Raw genomic sequence first — 15,732 nt, forward strand, 5'->3', positions numbered from 1 at the left:
TCATATTTCAATAATATACGAAATAACACACATAATAGTCATAAACTTAAAACGTACGCAGTAATAAAAAATAACCAGTGAGGCCTTTGTTAATCTGTTGTTCCGTCTTTTGATTTTGACTTTTAAGTTAAGGTGATTGTGCGTGGCTACTATACAATAAAGAGAAAACCGTTTTTTAAGGGTAAAAGCAATTATTATATTAAATCGATCAATATTTTTTTTATCATTATAAGTGTATAAATGCTGCCTAGAATTTAAATGCAACTAATATTGAATGTAGTTAAAGAGGTTATACATTAATAAAAATTAACATTAACCAAATAAGCTAAGATTAAAATTTTTGGAATGCAATTAAGATTTTACATCATAATGTGATTAACTAAAATTTTACTATGCAATGTTTACAATTAATTATATATACAGATGCCTGTAGCTGATGATATACAGTCTTCTTGGGCAGATGAAGTTGAAATTGATCAGGGAGCCTTACCTCCACCCTCTGAAGTAGTTGAAAATGGCTTGAAAATCGTCACTGAATACAAGTACGATAACGATAACAAGAAGGTTAAAATTGTTCGGACTTACAAGATTGAAAAGCGAGTTGTTTCCAAGGTTTGCTTCTTATTTTTACTATATATAATTAGACTTCGTGTAAAATATGCCCAAAAATTTGTTTGCATATTAAATGAAGAAATTTTAAACATATTGTGCACAAAATAGGGATTTAAACTTTGGTTTTTTGTGACAAAGTTGACATAAAGTGCAATATTGTGAATATTATAAATATGTGAATATAATACCATGTCTCCATAAATAGAATGGTGCAATGTGTTTTGTATTGTAAAATACATGCACGCAATTTTTTTATTGGTATTAAAGAGACTAGATTTGTCAAAGTAACTTGGTTTTGTTATAAATTTAGTTATCTGTGATAATTATCTTAAAAAAAAATTAAAGTAACATTTGTCTTAGTTTTGACTAACCATGAGTTAATCATGTTCCTTTTTTTCTGTATATGTTGGGAATAAAAGAAATATGGAATGTGATAGATGTAATGTTAAACATGTTATACTAATAGTTTGAAGAAGTGAAGTATGGTTAAACTTTGTATTTATAAAAACAAAAGATTGTAAAGGTATTACTGTAACAATGATATAATGTTTTTAATTTAGTTAAAGTAAGTCAACTCATGTCAACTATGTTTTTTGCAAAAAAATTGAGACAAGCATGTCATAGTACTTTGAAAACATGGTACACTTTTAGAGTACGCAGTGATTATACTTGACATTAAATATTGGAATTTGAATTGTTGTTTATAATGACATAATTGCAACAGAAACTAGATATTGCTTTTGTATGCCTGGTTTGTTTTAATATCTGTCCTATCAACTTTTTGGGCCTTATGACTTGTTTATACTTTCCATTTACTTTGGAAAGTTTTATTTTTACCCAACTTCTTACAGAGCATTGCAAAGCGCAAAACATGGAGTAAATTTGGTGATTCAGCTAATGATAAGCCAGGGCCTAACCCTGCAACCACCAATGTTTCTGAAGATGTCTTCATGCAATTTATTACCAGCAAAGAAGAAAGTCAAAGAACTGATGATGGTGAACTGGATGGTCTGAAGGTACATATTTCATATATTTATTTTATCATTATTATTACACAATTCACAAAACAAAATTTTTTCTTTAAAATTTTCTAACAAAAAGTAAACACCTTTTTATAATGTGTTAGGGTTAAATCTTAGTATGGTTTGACCCTGACACACTCCCTCTGAGAGGTCAGTGTTTAAACAATAAGAACACTAAGACCCTTAGGTAACCATAGTTGTTTAAATATTAAATTTAGTAATATTAACCCACCTTTCACAACTTTCAGCCTCAAACTAGCAGTGTAATCTACAAATGTCGTACATGCCAGGGAGAACATTGGACTTTGAGTTGTCCATTCAAAAGCAGCGATGTTGTTATGGCTAAAGCAAACGAAGCAGCAAAGGCATCAGGTCTGTTGAAGTATTTCTAAGTAAAAGGATATTAAAAAGCATTGTTTGTAAATAACAACCAAAAGTAGTTTATTCAATATGGTTGATGGTTAATATTATTAATTAATATTAATTAATTAATAATATTAATAGTTAATATTAATTCCTGCTGAACAACTTCCTGTCCAAGTTAAAATCAGAGTTTTCCAGACCTTTTTTTATCGACCACTTCAAAATGTAGCTGGTTCCGGTAGACCCCCTGCAACTAAATTTCTACCATGTTCCCAAAACTCAACAAAAATGTAAAGATCCAATTCATATATGGAAGTTTGCATTGTTGCTGACTTTCAACAACAAAATGATAGTTTTTTTTTAATAAAAATAGGGTTTAATTACATAACTTTAGAGATCAGTAGTTAACATTGTGCATCTAAATATTTCATCAAATGCTTCTATATTATTTATTGTAACAATACTTGTAATAATACAATATTTTAATTAATTTTTATATTAGCTGAAGTAAAACCTGCCGCCACTGCTAATAAGTACATAGCACCAAATCTTCGCGAGGGAGTCAAACCTATGAGTCGTGAGCCGCCAGGTCTCAGACGCGATGACCTTGCCGCCATTCGCATATCCAATCTTAGCCACTTTGCTGTGGAAGCTGATCTTGATGATCTTGTTCGTGGATTTGGTCCAGTGCAGAAACTGTATCTCGCCAAGGAAAAGGTTGGTGTCTTTTTGATATCTTTGGAAATTATCGCAGTATGTACGTATAATTCTTCTTAACAAGAGTCAAAGACAAATCAATAAGTTTATTCTCAACTCTCTTTAAAATATTTTATTATGAGCTTATTAAATGATTTTTAGTGAAAAAAAAAATTTCATTATGTGCCCATTTGCTTTTCGACACGCTTCTGCCCATGAAACACTTAAGCGCCCACTAGAACCGACGCTAAGGAACCTAAGATTTGGTTTTCATGTTATTAAATTCAAGTGTATACATTTCCAACTTTGGCTTTTGAGAGTGGGTGTAAAAAAAGCAATGTAAAGTATGTGCTGACTTATCACGATATATAGTATAATATAATAAACTATAAATTTGCTTGGTATATTCTATTAGCGGAGTTCAGGTCAGTTAATAATGGATTTTACGAAATTGGTGGTTACGGGAAGTTAATTCATGTTTATGAAGATTTTTACATAATTACTCTTTCAGAGTAATTATGTAAAAATTAACATAGTTTTAAGAATTCGCTTCCAAGAAAAATATTTTGTATAAAATGTAATTGTTGTTTATTTCAGAGTACTGGACAATGCAAAGGATTTGCATATGTACATTTCAAGTTCCGAGCTGATGCTGCGAAGGCTATCCAAACATTAAATGGCTATGGCTATGATCATTTGATTCTAAATGTTGAATGGTCTAAGCCTCCACAAAATAATTAAATTGTCACAGAATTAAAATGTAAACATTTCACAATAAACTTTATTAAATTTCCAGTATGTACTTTTCCTTATTTATTGTAATAACATATGAATAGTAACAACTTCTAGGCGCTTGAAATTGTTCACTTATATTGTGCCTCTCCCTTATGTACAAATTTCTCCTTATTGAAAAAAAAAATGAGCCCCTTTGGTGGATAGTACAAAAGAAATTTGATTGCACTGAAACCCCTAAAGTGATTGTTGTTTCAAGTCTTATTATATATTATAGTTATTCTTTCAATTTTTAGATAAATATTACAATATATTGTTTTATCAACATGTAGCGGTTTTTACTTGATTTTAATAATAAATTCGTTTCCTAATTTTGTACATAGAGTTAATCAATTTTGCAAATATAACATGAAATTTTTTTAGTCTATTATTATTAAATATTAGAATGACCACATACTAACCTCAATAATATGTTAACTGTATAGTTTTGATCTGCCTTAAAGTAGTCACAATAGTGAGTCTACTATTTTGAATATTGCTACATGACAGAAATTGTACTATTTTTTTTGTCTATGGTTTATACTCCAACACCTCACCATCAACTCATCGTTAAGTACTGTATTTTCTTACAGACGAAGATAAAAAACTACTATACATTAATATTATAGTACCATCCTGTCCTGATTAACTGATTACTTTCTACCTGAGCTGAGTATTCTTAAAGTTAACTGAAGCACCCGCCCATTTTACAAACCAGATCAATCCCGGCAATCAGGTCTCGTAAACCAAAAACAAGGATGTTTGTGTATAGTATATTGATAATTTTATTGCCTCATCTGAAATTTTAAACCAAAAATTCGGATGTAATATGCATTTGAGATTAGTGGATATAGGACATTCATAGTTCAAACTTTAAAGAAAATAAAAGCTTGTAAATTTTACTTTTTTTGTCATGGCAGAGCTTGAAAAATTTTCTTTTTATAAAAGCGAATCCCTGTTTCGTAGTAAAAGGTTCTTATGGAAAAATTCGAAAATCATATGGAATCTTGAATATTTTCAGGAAACATAATATTCGAAAATTCGTTTATTTATCAATAAATTAAGTAATCACCCAAAAACGTGTTACATACATTTAAAGTTTATTATTTCTGTTCAAACATCTAGTACAATATACCTACATATCCTTAAGTGTACATAATATGATTTGTGACAAAATCGACAATAACTTTTTAATAATAATTTTTTCAACAGCTTGTTCAAATTGGCACATGTACATCATAGTATTCTATTGTTATTTATTTGTTTCTTATTAACTAAAAAATGATTTTAACTGATGTCCCATTGATGATTTATTGAATAATTTATTTTTATAACACCAATTTGCGAATATGGAATGTATTTGAAATTTGTCTAGACATAAAATTTCTTCATCAATGATTACTCTCATATTCTTATAACTTAAATTTCTTAACAAAATTCATATAACTATTTTCATAGTTTAAGGTTTGTTTAAATATCACCTACACCATTGTCCAATATAATGAGTTCTTAGTTCTTTTTTAAAGTCTTTAGTTAGTAGTTAGTCTGAATTTTATTGCAACTGTTGTATAGTAGTAACAAAGCTGTTACAACTATATATATATTTTTCCTTATATGTATTTGTTCTTAAAGAATTATTATGCATATGCATGTACTGGAATGATTTATAAAACAAATTTAAAAAATAGGTCTTTTTTAGTTACCATGCCAGGAACAAATATCCTTGTAATATTTTTTGATTTAAATTTAATTTAATGCAATTTTAATAAAAAATTTTACAATAAATAAATTTGCAAGTTTAACCCTTTCAGTACGGTTGGTATATGTAGGTACCACATATTTTTTTATCATTGTCTTTATGTATAAAAGCAATGCAATTTGTACCATGCCATATTTTAAGTGTTTCATCAGTTAATGGGTTTATATTATCCTAACATATACCACACTTTAATATTATTATACAAAAAACATTTTTAAACAAGTTTTTGAATAGTCCCGAAGGGTTATTAATGCTTTAAGTTACTGGTAGTCTGGTGATTTAGATAAAATTATGTTTATGTAAGAATTATTTTAATAACAGGGTTAATTAAAAACTCATGTAACAGTAGCAAAGAAATTGCATTTATCAATAGGGCATGTAATTTAAAGAAAGGCAAATCAGTGGAATTCCAATGTACACAGAACTCACCTCTTCACTTCCTATTTTAATAAAAAATATTTAAAGTTCATAGCTTTTATTACTTAGGACTAGACATTTAAATAAAAGCAGTCAACACCAACTATATAAAGTGAATAAATAGATATGAAATAACATTTGCATATGATTTAGTGAATGATCAATTTTCTATATAATTATATATCAATGTCATACTTTTCATCGTCACTATTAGGACTGTATGTTTCTTCAGGTAGCCGTACTTCACCACAGAACATGAGTTCTACATAATTGAAATAATCTAAAGCAATATTAGTCAGAGTTGCTCCTGTAGCAATACCCAGAACTGTGCCAATAACAGGTCGTTGACCTACAGAGCTCCTTAGGATAGCCCATAGAAATATAGAGCCCAAAGGCCAGAGGCATCCGCCAAGGAACGCCCAGGAGAAACGTCTTGCGGGTGCTGCTGTAGCAATATGTGGTCTTGCCCATAGCCAAAGTCCTGCACCACAGCCTGATGATAGGAATAATATATCTGTCACATCACGCCTTGGAAATAATCTGGAATAAACAAAGAAAATCACAAAATATTTAATAGCTATTACTAAGATTTTAATAAGGGTAAGAACAGTGGGAAAAATATTTATAATCTAAAGATGTGGTGATAATTGTTGATATGACTTAATAACTTTGTTGCTTTCCTTTATAATATAAAACAGACAATATCTGTAAAAAATAATAAAACAAACATATCTACATAAAAGTGGTAATTTTAATAAAGTTCTAATCAATCTCTATTTTTTTTTTATGGTGACAAATCTAAAAGGCAATGCTTTGAGAAATAATTGTCTTTGATAAGCTAATGAAGAAATTTATACTGAGAAAAATACAAACCTGACCATCAAATGTGGGTTCATCACACTTACTGACAAAGTTGTGTAACTGACTAGGCCCTGCATTGGTAAAAAGTAAAACAACACATTGTCTTTCGTGAAAGGTGGTATTCTTATCCTTTGGACTGATTTATTGAAATAGTCAATAGTTTTTGGAACTGCCCCTGGTAAATTGGAAAGTTGCCGCTTGATGTGAACATACATCTTTTCGAAAAAATCCATGTTTGAGAGAATAATTAGTGCACTATATAATTCGCCGATCTACATTTACAAGGTTACGACGTTGCTGAGTATTTGGCAAGCCTTAGGTGTTTATTTATATTGTTATTTGCCTTTAACATTAATTATTCGTAGTCAACACTGCAAAGAAAATTTACTCAATTGCAATCGAAAACAGACTAAAATTTTTGTTAAATATTTCACACAGACTACAAATTTAAGTATTTTTTTACCATATCAAACTAAAGAAAAACAAAGTAAAGATACGTGAGTGAAATTTCATAACATCATATTGATTTATACATGTTGATCAAAGAAGATCAAAACCGTGTGGTTTGTAATGGTACTTAATGCGCAAATATGCTTAGAATATTTTTTATTAATAAAAACCTCCTTGCATTGATTTTTTAAATCAATTAAATGTTAAATGTGTATCCGCAATTCGGACAGAATTTTAAACACAATTATGTTTTAAAATTTTTCGTATGTTAATAATTCTTTACGTCAACTAAAGCTTTTAATGTACTTTAGTCTATTACTCAGACTTAAAAAAATTGAAGCAGTTAATGTCAAATTCAATTTGACAAAACGTATTATATTTGTTTATAATTATTAACTTTACGAAATATTTATTAAAATAATATGTTTACGTCACGTTTTAGTAATTTTACACACAGTACTAAGGCTAAATATAATATCTACTGCAAAAGAAAAATATTCTCTTTTATCAAAAGAAAATATAGTGATGGCTATATACTTGGATTAGAAACGTCTTGTGATGATACGGGATGTGCAATTATAAACAGTGAAGGGGAATTATTAGCTGAGACTTTAGTTTCACAGAATTTAATTCATCTACGAAATGGGGGTATAATACCTGATATCGCTCGTGATTTACATACAAATTTCGTTGAACCAGTTGTAACTAAAACATTAAAACAGGCCAAATTGTCAGTAAATGATGTTACTGCCATAGCAGTAACTTTAAAACCTGGTCTTCCCCTTAGTCTTACAGTGGGTATGAACTATGCAAAACATTTAGCTCGTAGGTGCAACAAGCCTATTATTCCAATACATCACATGGAAGCACATGCTTTAGTTGTTAGAATGGAACATAATGTTAGTTTCCCATATCTAACATTGCTGATATCTGGTGGACATTGTTTATTGGCTGTTGTTGAAGATGTCACAAAATTTAAACTGCTCGGTGAAAGTATAGACATAGCTCCAGGAGAAATGTTTGACAAAATTGCTAGGCGAATGAAATTAAGGAACATTGTAGAATATTCTGAAATGTGTGGAGGAGAAGCTATTGAAGTAGCTGCATTAAAAGCTTCTAATCCCCACTTATTCAATCTTCCATTACCTTTAGCTGATTACAGAGATTGTAATTTTAGTTTTAATGGGTTAAAAACATCTGTACTTTTACATCTGTATAGAAAAGAAAGAGAGCATAATATAATTGCAGATAATTTAATACCAGAAGTAAATGACTTATGTGCCGCAACACTGATGGCCTCATCTAGACATCTTGTTCATAGAACCCAAAGGGCTATGGAGTTTTGCCAGCAAAATAACTTAATACCAAATGAAAAAAAACAGTTAGTTATATCAGGTGGAGTTGCATGTAACAATTACATCTTTAAAGCTCTTACCTTGTTATCTCATGAATATAATTATGAGATATATAGACCAAAACCTAAATTATGTACAGATAATGGTGTTATGATAGCATGGAATGGCTTGGAAAAGTGGAGAAAATGTTCGGATATTGTTTTTAATTTACATCATCTGGATATTGAAGGTACTTGTCAATTAGGTGAAAGTCTCATAACCAAAGTTGCAGAAGCAAGAATACCTATAAAATCTATGAAAATAAAAGTCAGATGTTGAATTTGTTTTATTTATTCATTATATGTTATATAATATTTTGAAATTTAGCTTCATATATCTGTTTTACATTAAATATAAAATAAAAACACATGAGAAAATTTCTTTGAAATGTCTGTTCATAGACAAAATTCTTATCTTTGTTAACTATGATTTCCCCAAAATTCAATAAAAGAATGGGTATGGTGTAATTTTCTTAAATGTTAGACTTCAGTAGAATTACTAAAAGTGTTATCTTTGAGATTTATTGAGAACTTATTGAATCCTCAACCAAGCTTTCCAAGATGGGCACATCTTTCAGCAATGAAGATAGGCAACTAAGTAGTAAAAACATTAAAACAACTATGCTGAACTACTAAGTAATAACTGCACAAAAGCTGCTAAGTAATATATTGTAAGTATATAACAAGCTGAGTAATATAACACTAATATGAAATGGTTTCGTATATTATCACATTAAAATTGTAGTTAATGCTTTTGTTCACAATTCAGGAGAATATGTCCAATTACTACTGGCTTTAATGGATCTTCCATTAAAGGTGCATTTGACAATATTCTCTATTTGGTTGAAGGATCACTTAATATCATCTCAATTGTATAATTGTACCTTTTTTCTAGTGAAAGATAACCAACTTTTAAAAATTATTGAACCTACTGTACCTAAAAATGTTGGTACTTTCCGCAAATCATGGTTACAAAAACCTAATGCTTCGAGGTTACATTGTTTACGACCGTGTCAAAAATTAACTAAAAATAAAATGAAATTTGTTTCTTAATATTAGACTACAACAATAAATAATTTAGCATTTTTAGTGATTCAAGTTTAAAAAATTACAATCTTTCAATAACAAGCACATTTATATAAAAAGCATATACGTATAAAAGCACCCACATGCTTCATTAGCGCGCGCTTCACAATCTGTGTTGACTTTTGCCCAAAATCGAAATAAAACGTTTTCATCTAAATTACCAATTAGAAAAATAACTAACGACTTAATCACACGTCACTGTAAAATTAATTATATTAGCTTTTTATGTGTCCCTATCCCATAAACTTTTATATGTACTAAGATAAAATGTTAATAGTTGTTCAGCAAAATTATAAATCGATATCTCTGGGGTGTTCAACAACGTAAACATCATTTATATTCAAGTTACCGGGACTTGATCTGCTTTTTCAGTTTGTTTTGCTTGTTTATGTGCATCTTATTACGGCCCGACTATATTTTGTAATCAAATGCTCAGTAATATTTTGTTTTTCGTGCGATACGTAAGCGCCGATTGGTTAAAAAAGTCGAATAATGTTTAAAATCTGTAAGATTAACGTCTTAAAATGCAAGAGGCGATTTAAGAATGAGTGTTTTGTTTTGAAAGATGGTTTAAGATTTTTAAATAAGCAATGCACAAGCAGTAGAATTCCCTTGAATTTTAACGATATTCCAGGCCCAAAAAGCTATCCGTTAGTTGGAACATTATACAAATATTGGCCATACGTAGGTAAGTAGAAAATAATTTAATTGGACAGTTCAAGTTTTTAAATATTTGATAATTTTTAGATTTTTACGTTATTTCTTATGCACTCTAATAGAAAATATTTTGATGTTTGTGTATCAGAGAACTTTGTCGACAATTTGTGAGTTTTACAAGTAGCAACAACATTATAATTTTTATGCCGTATGACTGTTCATTACATAAATTATTTTTAAGTTGTCCCTTGAACAAAGTTTTGTCTTCGTATTCAACCTTTTAAGTGAGACTAATCTATACTTTAGTTTTTTGACATTCGTAAGCAGGCAATGAATTCGACACTAAACTATAGGCTCTTAAGGCTGTTATTACAAACATTGATTAACAAGCTGAGAAGAGAGACAGACACGATCTAAACTTGTCTTATTTTTAGGAGATTATAATGCAGAAACTCTTGATAAGAATGCGTGGTTAAACTGGCGTCGATACGGCGGCCTGATGAAGGAAGCTCCTGTTGTAAATTTACTTCATGTTTTCGAGCCTGACCTTATTGAAGCAGTATTTCGACAAAATGATCGTTATCCAGCACGGCGAAGTCATATTGCAATGCTTCATTATCGTCTCAGCAAACCAAGCGTGTATAACACCGGCGGTTTACTATCCACGTAATGTATCAATAGTATTCCAATATTCCATCCCCATCCCTAGTATTCGGGTTTTATTTCAGATTTTTTCTTTTTGTGTAGTCGTTATTAATTGGTATTAGATTATTAGTATATATAATTATATTATAAACATAACTAGTAGATTAATTCTTACATAACCTAACATTTATAGCCTATATACAAATCTAACATACATTTATTTTTTAATTGATAGACTTGAATGTAAATAAAATCTAGCTCGAAAATTTTTTCTTATTTTTTTGTTCGGTCACTGCGCCTTTTAGAAAATTTTATCTGTAAATGAATTTCACTATATTTTGTTACTGTTTGTTTGCTGTAATACATATGAGGGCGCTAAGGTTTTTACGTAATATATATTTATCATAAGAGTAGCTGTAGTCCGTCATGCATTGTGGCGTCTCAATTAGGTAAAAACTTCAATTTATAATAAGATCAATATTAGGTAAAATTAAACAAATATTAAGATAAATAAGGATAGACCATATTTATCCCCTAAAGTTAAGATGTTTTAAATATTCTACATTTCGTTATCATCTTTACAACCGTAGGAAATGCACAGTTGGACGTAGGCCTCTCCCATAGATTTCCAAAACCTTGGGTTTTGGTTGTAAGCGGTCTGCATTATGCAGCTTCCGACGACCTTAAGAGGGTCGTCTTTCCATCTTGCGGTGGCAGTACTACGCTGCTGTTGCAGCCCATGGTTTTTATTCCAGAGTCATTTACGTTCGTTTTATAATGTGTCTAATTTTCCAGAAATGGTCCTGAATGGTGGCGCCTCCGCAGTACCTTTCAAAAAAATTTCGCGGGTCCACAAAATGTTAAACAATATGTTAAATGTGTTGACGGTGTTGTTCAAGAATTTGTCGAGTGGATAACGAAAAGCAAATTGTCGCACAAAGAAGATTTTTTGAAATATCTCAATAGACTTAACCTTGAAGGTACGGTTTATCAAAGTATCATAGAATATAAGGAAAGTACTGAGAAATCTAGTAACTTATAGTTTTCTTACACATGATTTTAGAAGAAGACTGATGTCCATCGAAAGAGAAAAGCATCTGTGGTGATGCGCGCGCTAATTTATCTTTTTATTTCTTAATTTTATTATTTATACATTTATTGGAGATTATACGAAGTGAAACTTCGTCTTCGGCATGTTTTATGTTTTATAATTAGAAAAATTATTGTGTTTTGTTTATGAGAATTAATACAATTACAAAAAAATGCCTCCCAAAAATTAGATCTAGTAATTTTTTTTTCTATACGAATAAATATCTAAATTTTGAAAGTTTACTATCGTTCTGTCATAGTATAAATTTCTATTGCAAGGCATTGGCCTCCCCTAGTGATCTCCCCGGGGTCTTGACTAAAGTTAAGTTTCAAATGTGATTTTAGAATTTTTATTGTAAACTTTGTTTTTCAGTGATAGGAGTTGTGGCATTCAAAGAAAAATTTAATAGTTTTACTTCTTCCGAACAAGAGCCAGATTCTCGTAGCAGCAAAGTGATTGCAGCTGCTTTCGGTTCCAACAGTGGCATAATGAAGCTTGATAAGGGAATTTTTTGGAGGATGTTTGAGACACCGCTATATAAAAAACTCGTTGAATCTCAACAGTACTTGGAAAAGTAAGCATAAATATAGATGCTGAATTCGAAAAACCTTTAAATATGTGGCATTTTTAAATTAATTGCATTCTTTTTCGTAACACTTGCTTTATCTATGTATAATGTGGATAGTAGTCTTTATTAAAATTCTAACTAGAATTCAGCGCGAATTCTGAGTTAGAAAAAAAGTAAAAGAAATGTATGTTATGTTTCAAAATCATAACAGGTTATTTTTAACAAATACGAGTAAAATAATTAGTGTCAAGAAATTACAAAAAGAAAATCCATTTTACATTCAATTTTCTTCTTTTCATTAATGTACATGCTTTTATTTTAAAATAAAGATTCCTGGCTCATGTTCCTAATAAACTATGAAAGTAATTTATGTATTTTCAGAGTTTCAAGGGATATTTTATTAAACAGACTTAACTTTTTTGACAAAAGAGAAAACTTTGAAAATAATTCCTTATTAGATTCCTTTCTACTTCAACCGAATTTGGACTTGAAAGATATAATGGGTATGATGGTGGATATTTTAATGGCGGCGATAGATACGGTCAGTATGTGAAACTCGACAAATTTTACGGGTTTTTGTTGCGTATTCTTATGGCGAATCAAAACGATACAGGTCTTATTAAATTGAAAAAAATATATATATATTAGTCAATAAAACTGTTTCCATGTGAAGGCTAAATGCTTTTTTTTAAGACATCAATGGGTTTTTAATGAAGTAACAAGTTTATCTAACAAATAATTTTTAAGTCTACCAATTCGTCGAGTATATTTACCATCATGAAGTGTGCCAAAAAATTCTGTATTTCAGTTATAATCCCTGCTTGTTTCTGCTATCTATATACATCGGTTCCGGTTGAGAATACTTTATTAATGAAGTTCTATTTATATCTTATGCTGCTATTTATAAATGTAATACGCTTTTACGCTCAACACCTTAATTCATGAAATAGTAGCATGAGTATTTTTAGTCACACTAACCGGTTTTTTGCAATTTACCAGTTGAAATATATGGATTCACTGGGTTTAAGTATAGTTGAGAGAATGTGTATAAGAGCTTTCTAGTGGAAACATTAAATTGTGCTATAACTGTGCGTTTAGCATTCCTTTTCGAGGAAACCCGAGAGGGCCGAACCTGAGCTATAAAGGTATAGCATTGCACTGTTATAGCCGAATAATGTGGCATGCAATCATGACATTTGATTCTTGTTATCACTTTAATTTCAGTACAAGATTTTTTCATTTAATTTTTTCCTAAGGATCTAAAAAAATTTACTTTATGTTTATAAAATCCATGTGTTTTTTTTATTTTACAGAATTAAATATGATCTTTATTTTTTAGACTGCTTATGCAACGAGTTTCGCTTTATATCATCTTGCTCGCAATCCAGAATGCCAGCAAAAATTATACGAGGAAGTTGCTAACCTACTGCCGACGAAAGAGTCGGAGCTTACGTCAAATGTATTGGCTAAAGCGGTTTATGTTCGAAGTTGCATTAAAGAAAGCCTTCGACTTAATCCAGTTTCTATTGGTGTCGGCCGTTTGTTACAGAAAGATATAATTCTTAAAGGATATTTTATTCCAGAAGGGGTAAGTATGAATTTTAACGGAGACATGTTTTATGTAGTAATCGTTTTATTTAGCGCCGAATCTTGTATCTGTCTTCAAACGCCTTGTCGAAATAGTTGATCAGCTGTTTCTACGTCTACCGCTTTCCTCAGGGTATTAGTATTAGAAATTGTCGTTAATCCCTATAACTGGTAGATTATTGTGGTTATCTGATTGTCTGCAATGTGGCCAAAATAACTTAAGACTCGTTGCTAACATGTCATATTTTAGTCTTGATGTGTAGGTGGATAGACATGTTTTACAATAGTTCTTGTAAGAGTTAAGTAACACTAACCTCGTGCTTAAAATCTCTTAAATTTAATTTTACATAGTAACGAGCTATTTATGATTTAATTATTTATTATTAATGATATTTTTTACAGACAGTAATAGTGACACAAAATATGGTAGCGTCACGATTGCCGCAATATGTAAGAGATCCTATGGTATTTAAACCAGATCGCTGGATTAGGGGTTCTGAACATTATGAGAATATACATCCTTTTCTTAGCCTTCCTTTTGGATTCGGACCGCGATCGTGTATTGCTAGGCGATTGGCTGAACAAAATATGTCCATTACTCTTATTCGTGTAAGTTCTACTCTCTGACTACTATAGATATATTAGTGAAAATAAATGGCTTAATATCAATAGAAATAAATTATTATTGTGATAATATATTGTTAGATTAATGTCTCTTTGAAAGTTTTTTTTTTTGGCAAAACCTGACGACATGAGTTTGACTTCACCTTATAGGAATTTATACTACCTAGTAGTATTTGAATCACTAAAATACTAACCAGTCATATAATGCACAAAATTCTACGCAACGAAGCAATACGCTTACCATCTTCAAAAGTAATAAGAATTGCATAATCCGACAATAGCCACTAATCGAACCGTGGTTCGCCATCATCGTTGATGCGTCCATCTAAGTCACTTAACAGTTCATTTACTGTCTTCGCCATCATCGTTTCAACAGGACATCACGGATCGACAAGCGCAGCATAAGATGTCAATGTAGACAGACGATTTTATTGAGGTCGTTGGAAGACGCAGGATGAAGGCTGTTTCAAATCGGTGCTATTGGAAATCTCTGGGGATATATGTACAGCAGTAGATGTCCTGTGATTGAGACGATGATGCTGATGACAGAATATTATATTGTTTGATACGTTTGATATCATTTTTTTAATCTTGGAACATTAACGTTTTTGTGATAAACCTTCGTTGTCTCTTTTCATTAATGAATTTAGAAATACACTTATGTATTCTTATTTATTTTTGTTTTAATTGTATTCAATGTTTTCATTTCAGCTTGTAAGAGGGTTTGAAATGAAGTGGATGGGAGGAGAACTGGGCGTTAAAACATTACTTATTAACAAGCCCGATAAACCGATAAACCTATCTTTTATACCCAGACAAGAGTAAATAAAACGTAGCCAGTATTGTTATAGCAATACTAAAAGATGTTATTTTTTTAAATTACTTCATTTTACGTATACTACTGTCGTTAATATATTGTTTAAATTTTTATGTATGCGTATTGTTGCAGATGTCATTAAACTTTTTTCAATAGAAATATAGACTAGAGCTTTTTAATTTTTTCCTAAGTATTTTTGTGAAATTATTATTATTTGGTGTAATCATTCCCGTCGTTGATAATTCATATTTTGACTTATTTATGACTACAGAATGTAATATTTTAGTCACCAGAGGCAATCCTTTGAGTTTACA

The 15,732-nt window shown here is 30.4% G+C and overlaps 4 protein-coding genes across 6 annotated transcripts; 3 read left to right on the forward strand and 1 right to left on the reverse strand.

Moving 5' to 3' along the window:
• The first annotated feature begins 74 nt into the window (after positions 1-74).
• eIF3g1 (eukaryotic translation initiation factor 3 subunit g1) lies at positions 75-3,488 on the forward strand. The gene is made up of 6 exons (XM_068774328.1): positions 75-181; positions 424-612; positions 1,464-1,628; positions 1,883-2,006; positions 2,500-2,714; positions 3,291-3,488. Exons 2-6 carry the CDS (start codon positions 424-426, stop codon positions 3,432-3,434), a joined length of 837 nt encoding a protein of 278 aa, XP_068630429.1. The 5' UTR covers positions 75-181; the 3' UTR covers positions 3,435-3,488.
• A 2,017-nt stretch (positions 3,489-5,505) lies between these two features.
• Positions 5,506-7,051, reverse strand: LOC137931084 (uncharacterized). The gene is made up of 3 exons (XM_068774483.1): positions 6,965-7,051; positions 6,514-6,872; positions 5,506-6,180 (listed from the first exon to the last, which is right to left on the reverse strand). The coding sequence occupies exons 2-3, from the start codon at positions 6,732-6,734 to the stop codon at positions 5,817-5,819; spliced, it is 585 nt and encodes a 194-aa protein (XP_068630584.1). The 5' UTR covers positions 6,735-6,872; positions 6,965-7,051; the 3' UTR covers positions 5,506-5,816.
• Positions 7,052-7,322: 271 nt separating this feature from the next.
• On the forward strand, positions 7,323-8,625 carry LOC137931278 (tRNA N6-adenosine threonylcarbamoyltransferase, mitochondrial-like). Its single transcript, XM_068774709.1, has one exon. The coding sequence runs from the start codon at positions 7,374-7,376 to the stop codon at positions 8,622-8,624; it is 1,251 nt and encodes a 416-aa protein (XP_068630810.1). The 5' UTR covers positions 7,323-7,373; the 3' UTR covers position 8,625.
• A 360-nt stretch (positions 8,626-8,985) lies between these two features.
• LOC137931277 (cytochrome P450 302a1, mitochondrial-like) lies at positions 8,986-15,542 on the forward strand. 3 transcript variants are annotated; one of them, XM_068774708.1, is made up of 8 exons: positions 8,986-9,015; positions 10,522-10,753; positions 11,528-11,712; positions 12,195-12,396; positions 12,772-12,931; positions 13,730-13,978; positions 14,380-14,586; positions 15,313-15,542. In XM_068774708.1, the coding sequence occupies exons 2-8, from the start codon at positions 10,587-10,589 to the stop codon at positions 15,424-15,426; spliced, it is 1,284 nt and encodes a 427-aa protein (XP_068630809.1). In that variant the 5' UTR covers positions 8,986-9,015; positions 10,522-10,586; the 3' UTR covers positions 15,427-15,542. The 3 variants fall into 3 exon arrangements, with proteins under 3 accessions (XP_068630809.1, XP_068630807.1, XP_068630808.1); XM_068774706.1 differs by lacking the exon at positions 8,986-9,015 and adding an exon at positions 10,039-10,118; XM_068774707.1 differs by lacking the exon at positions 8,986-9,015 and adding an exon at positions 10,216-10,254.
• Positions 15,543-15,732: the final 190 nt, after the last annotated feature.

Source organism: Battus philenor, unplaced genomic scaffold, assembly GCF_028537555.1.
Source record: "Battus philenor isolate CCGP_79_NKW_IND1 unplaced genomic scaffold, ilBatPhil1.0.hap1 SCAF_7, whole genome shotgun sequence".
Taxonomy (NCBI): Eukaryota; Metazoa; Arthropoda; class Insecta; order Lepidoptera; family Papilionidae; genus Battus; species Battus philenor.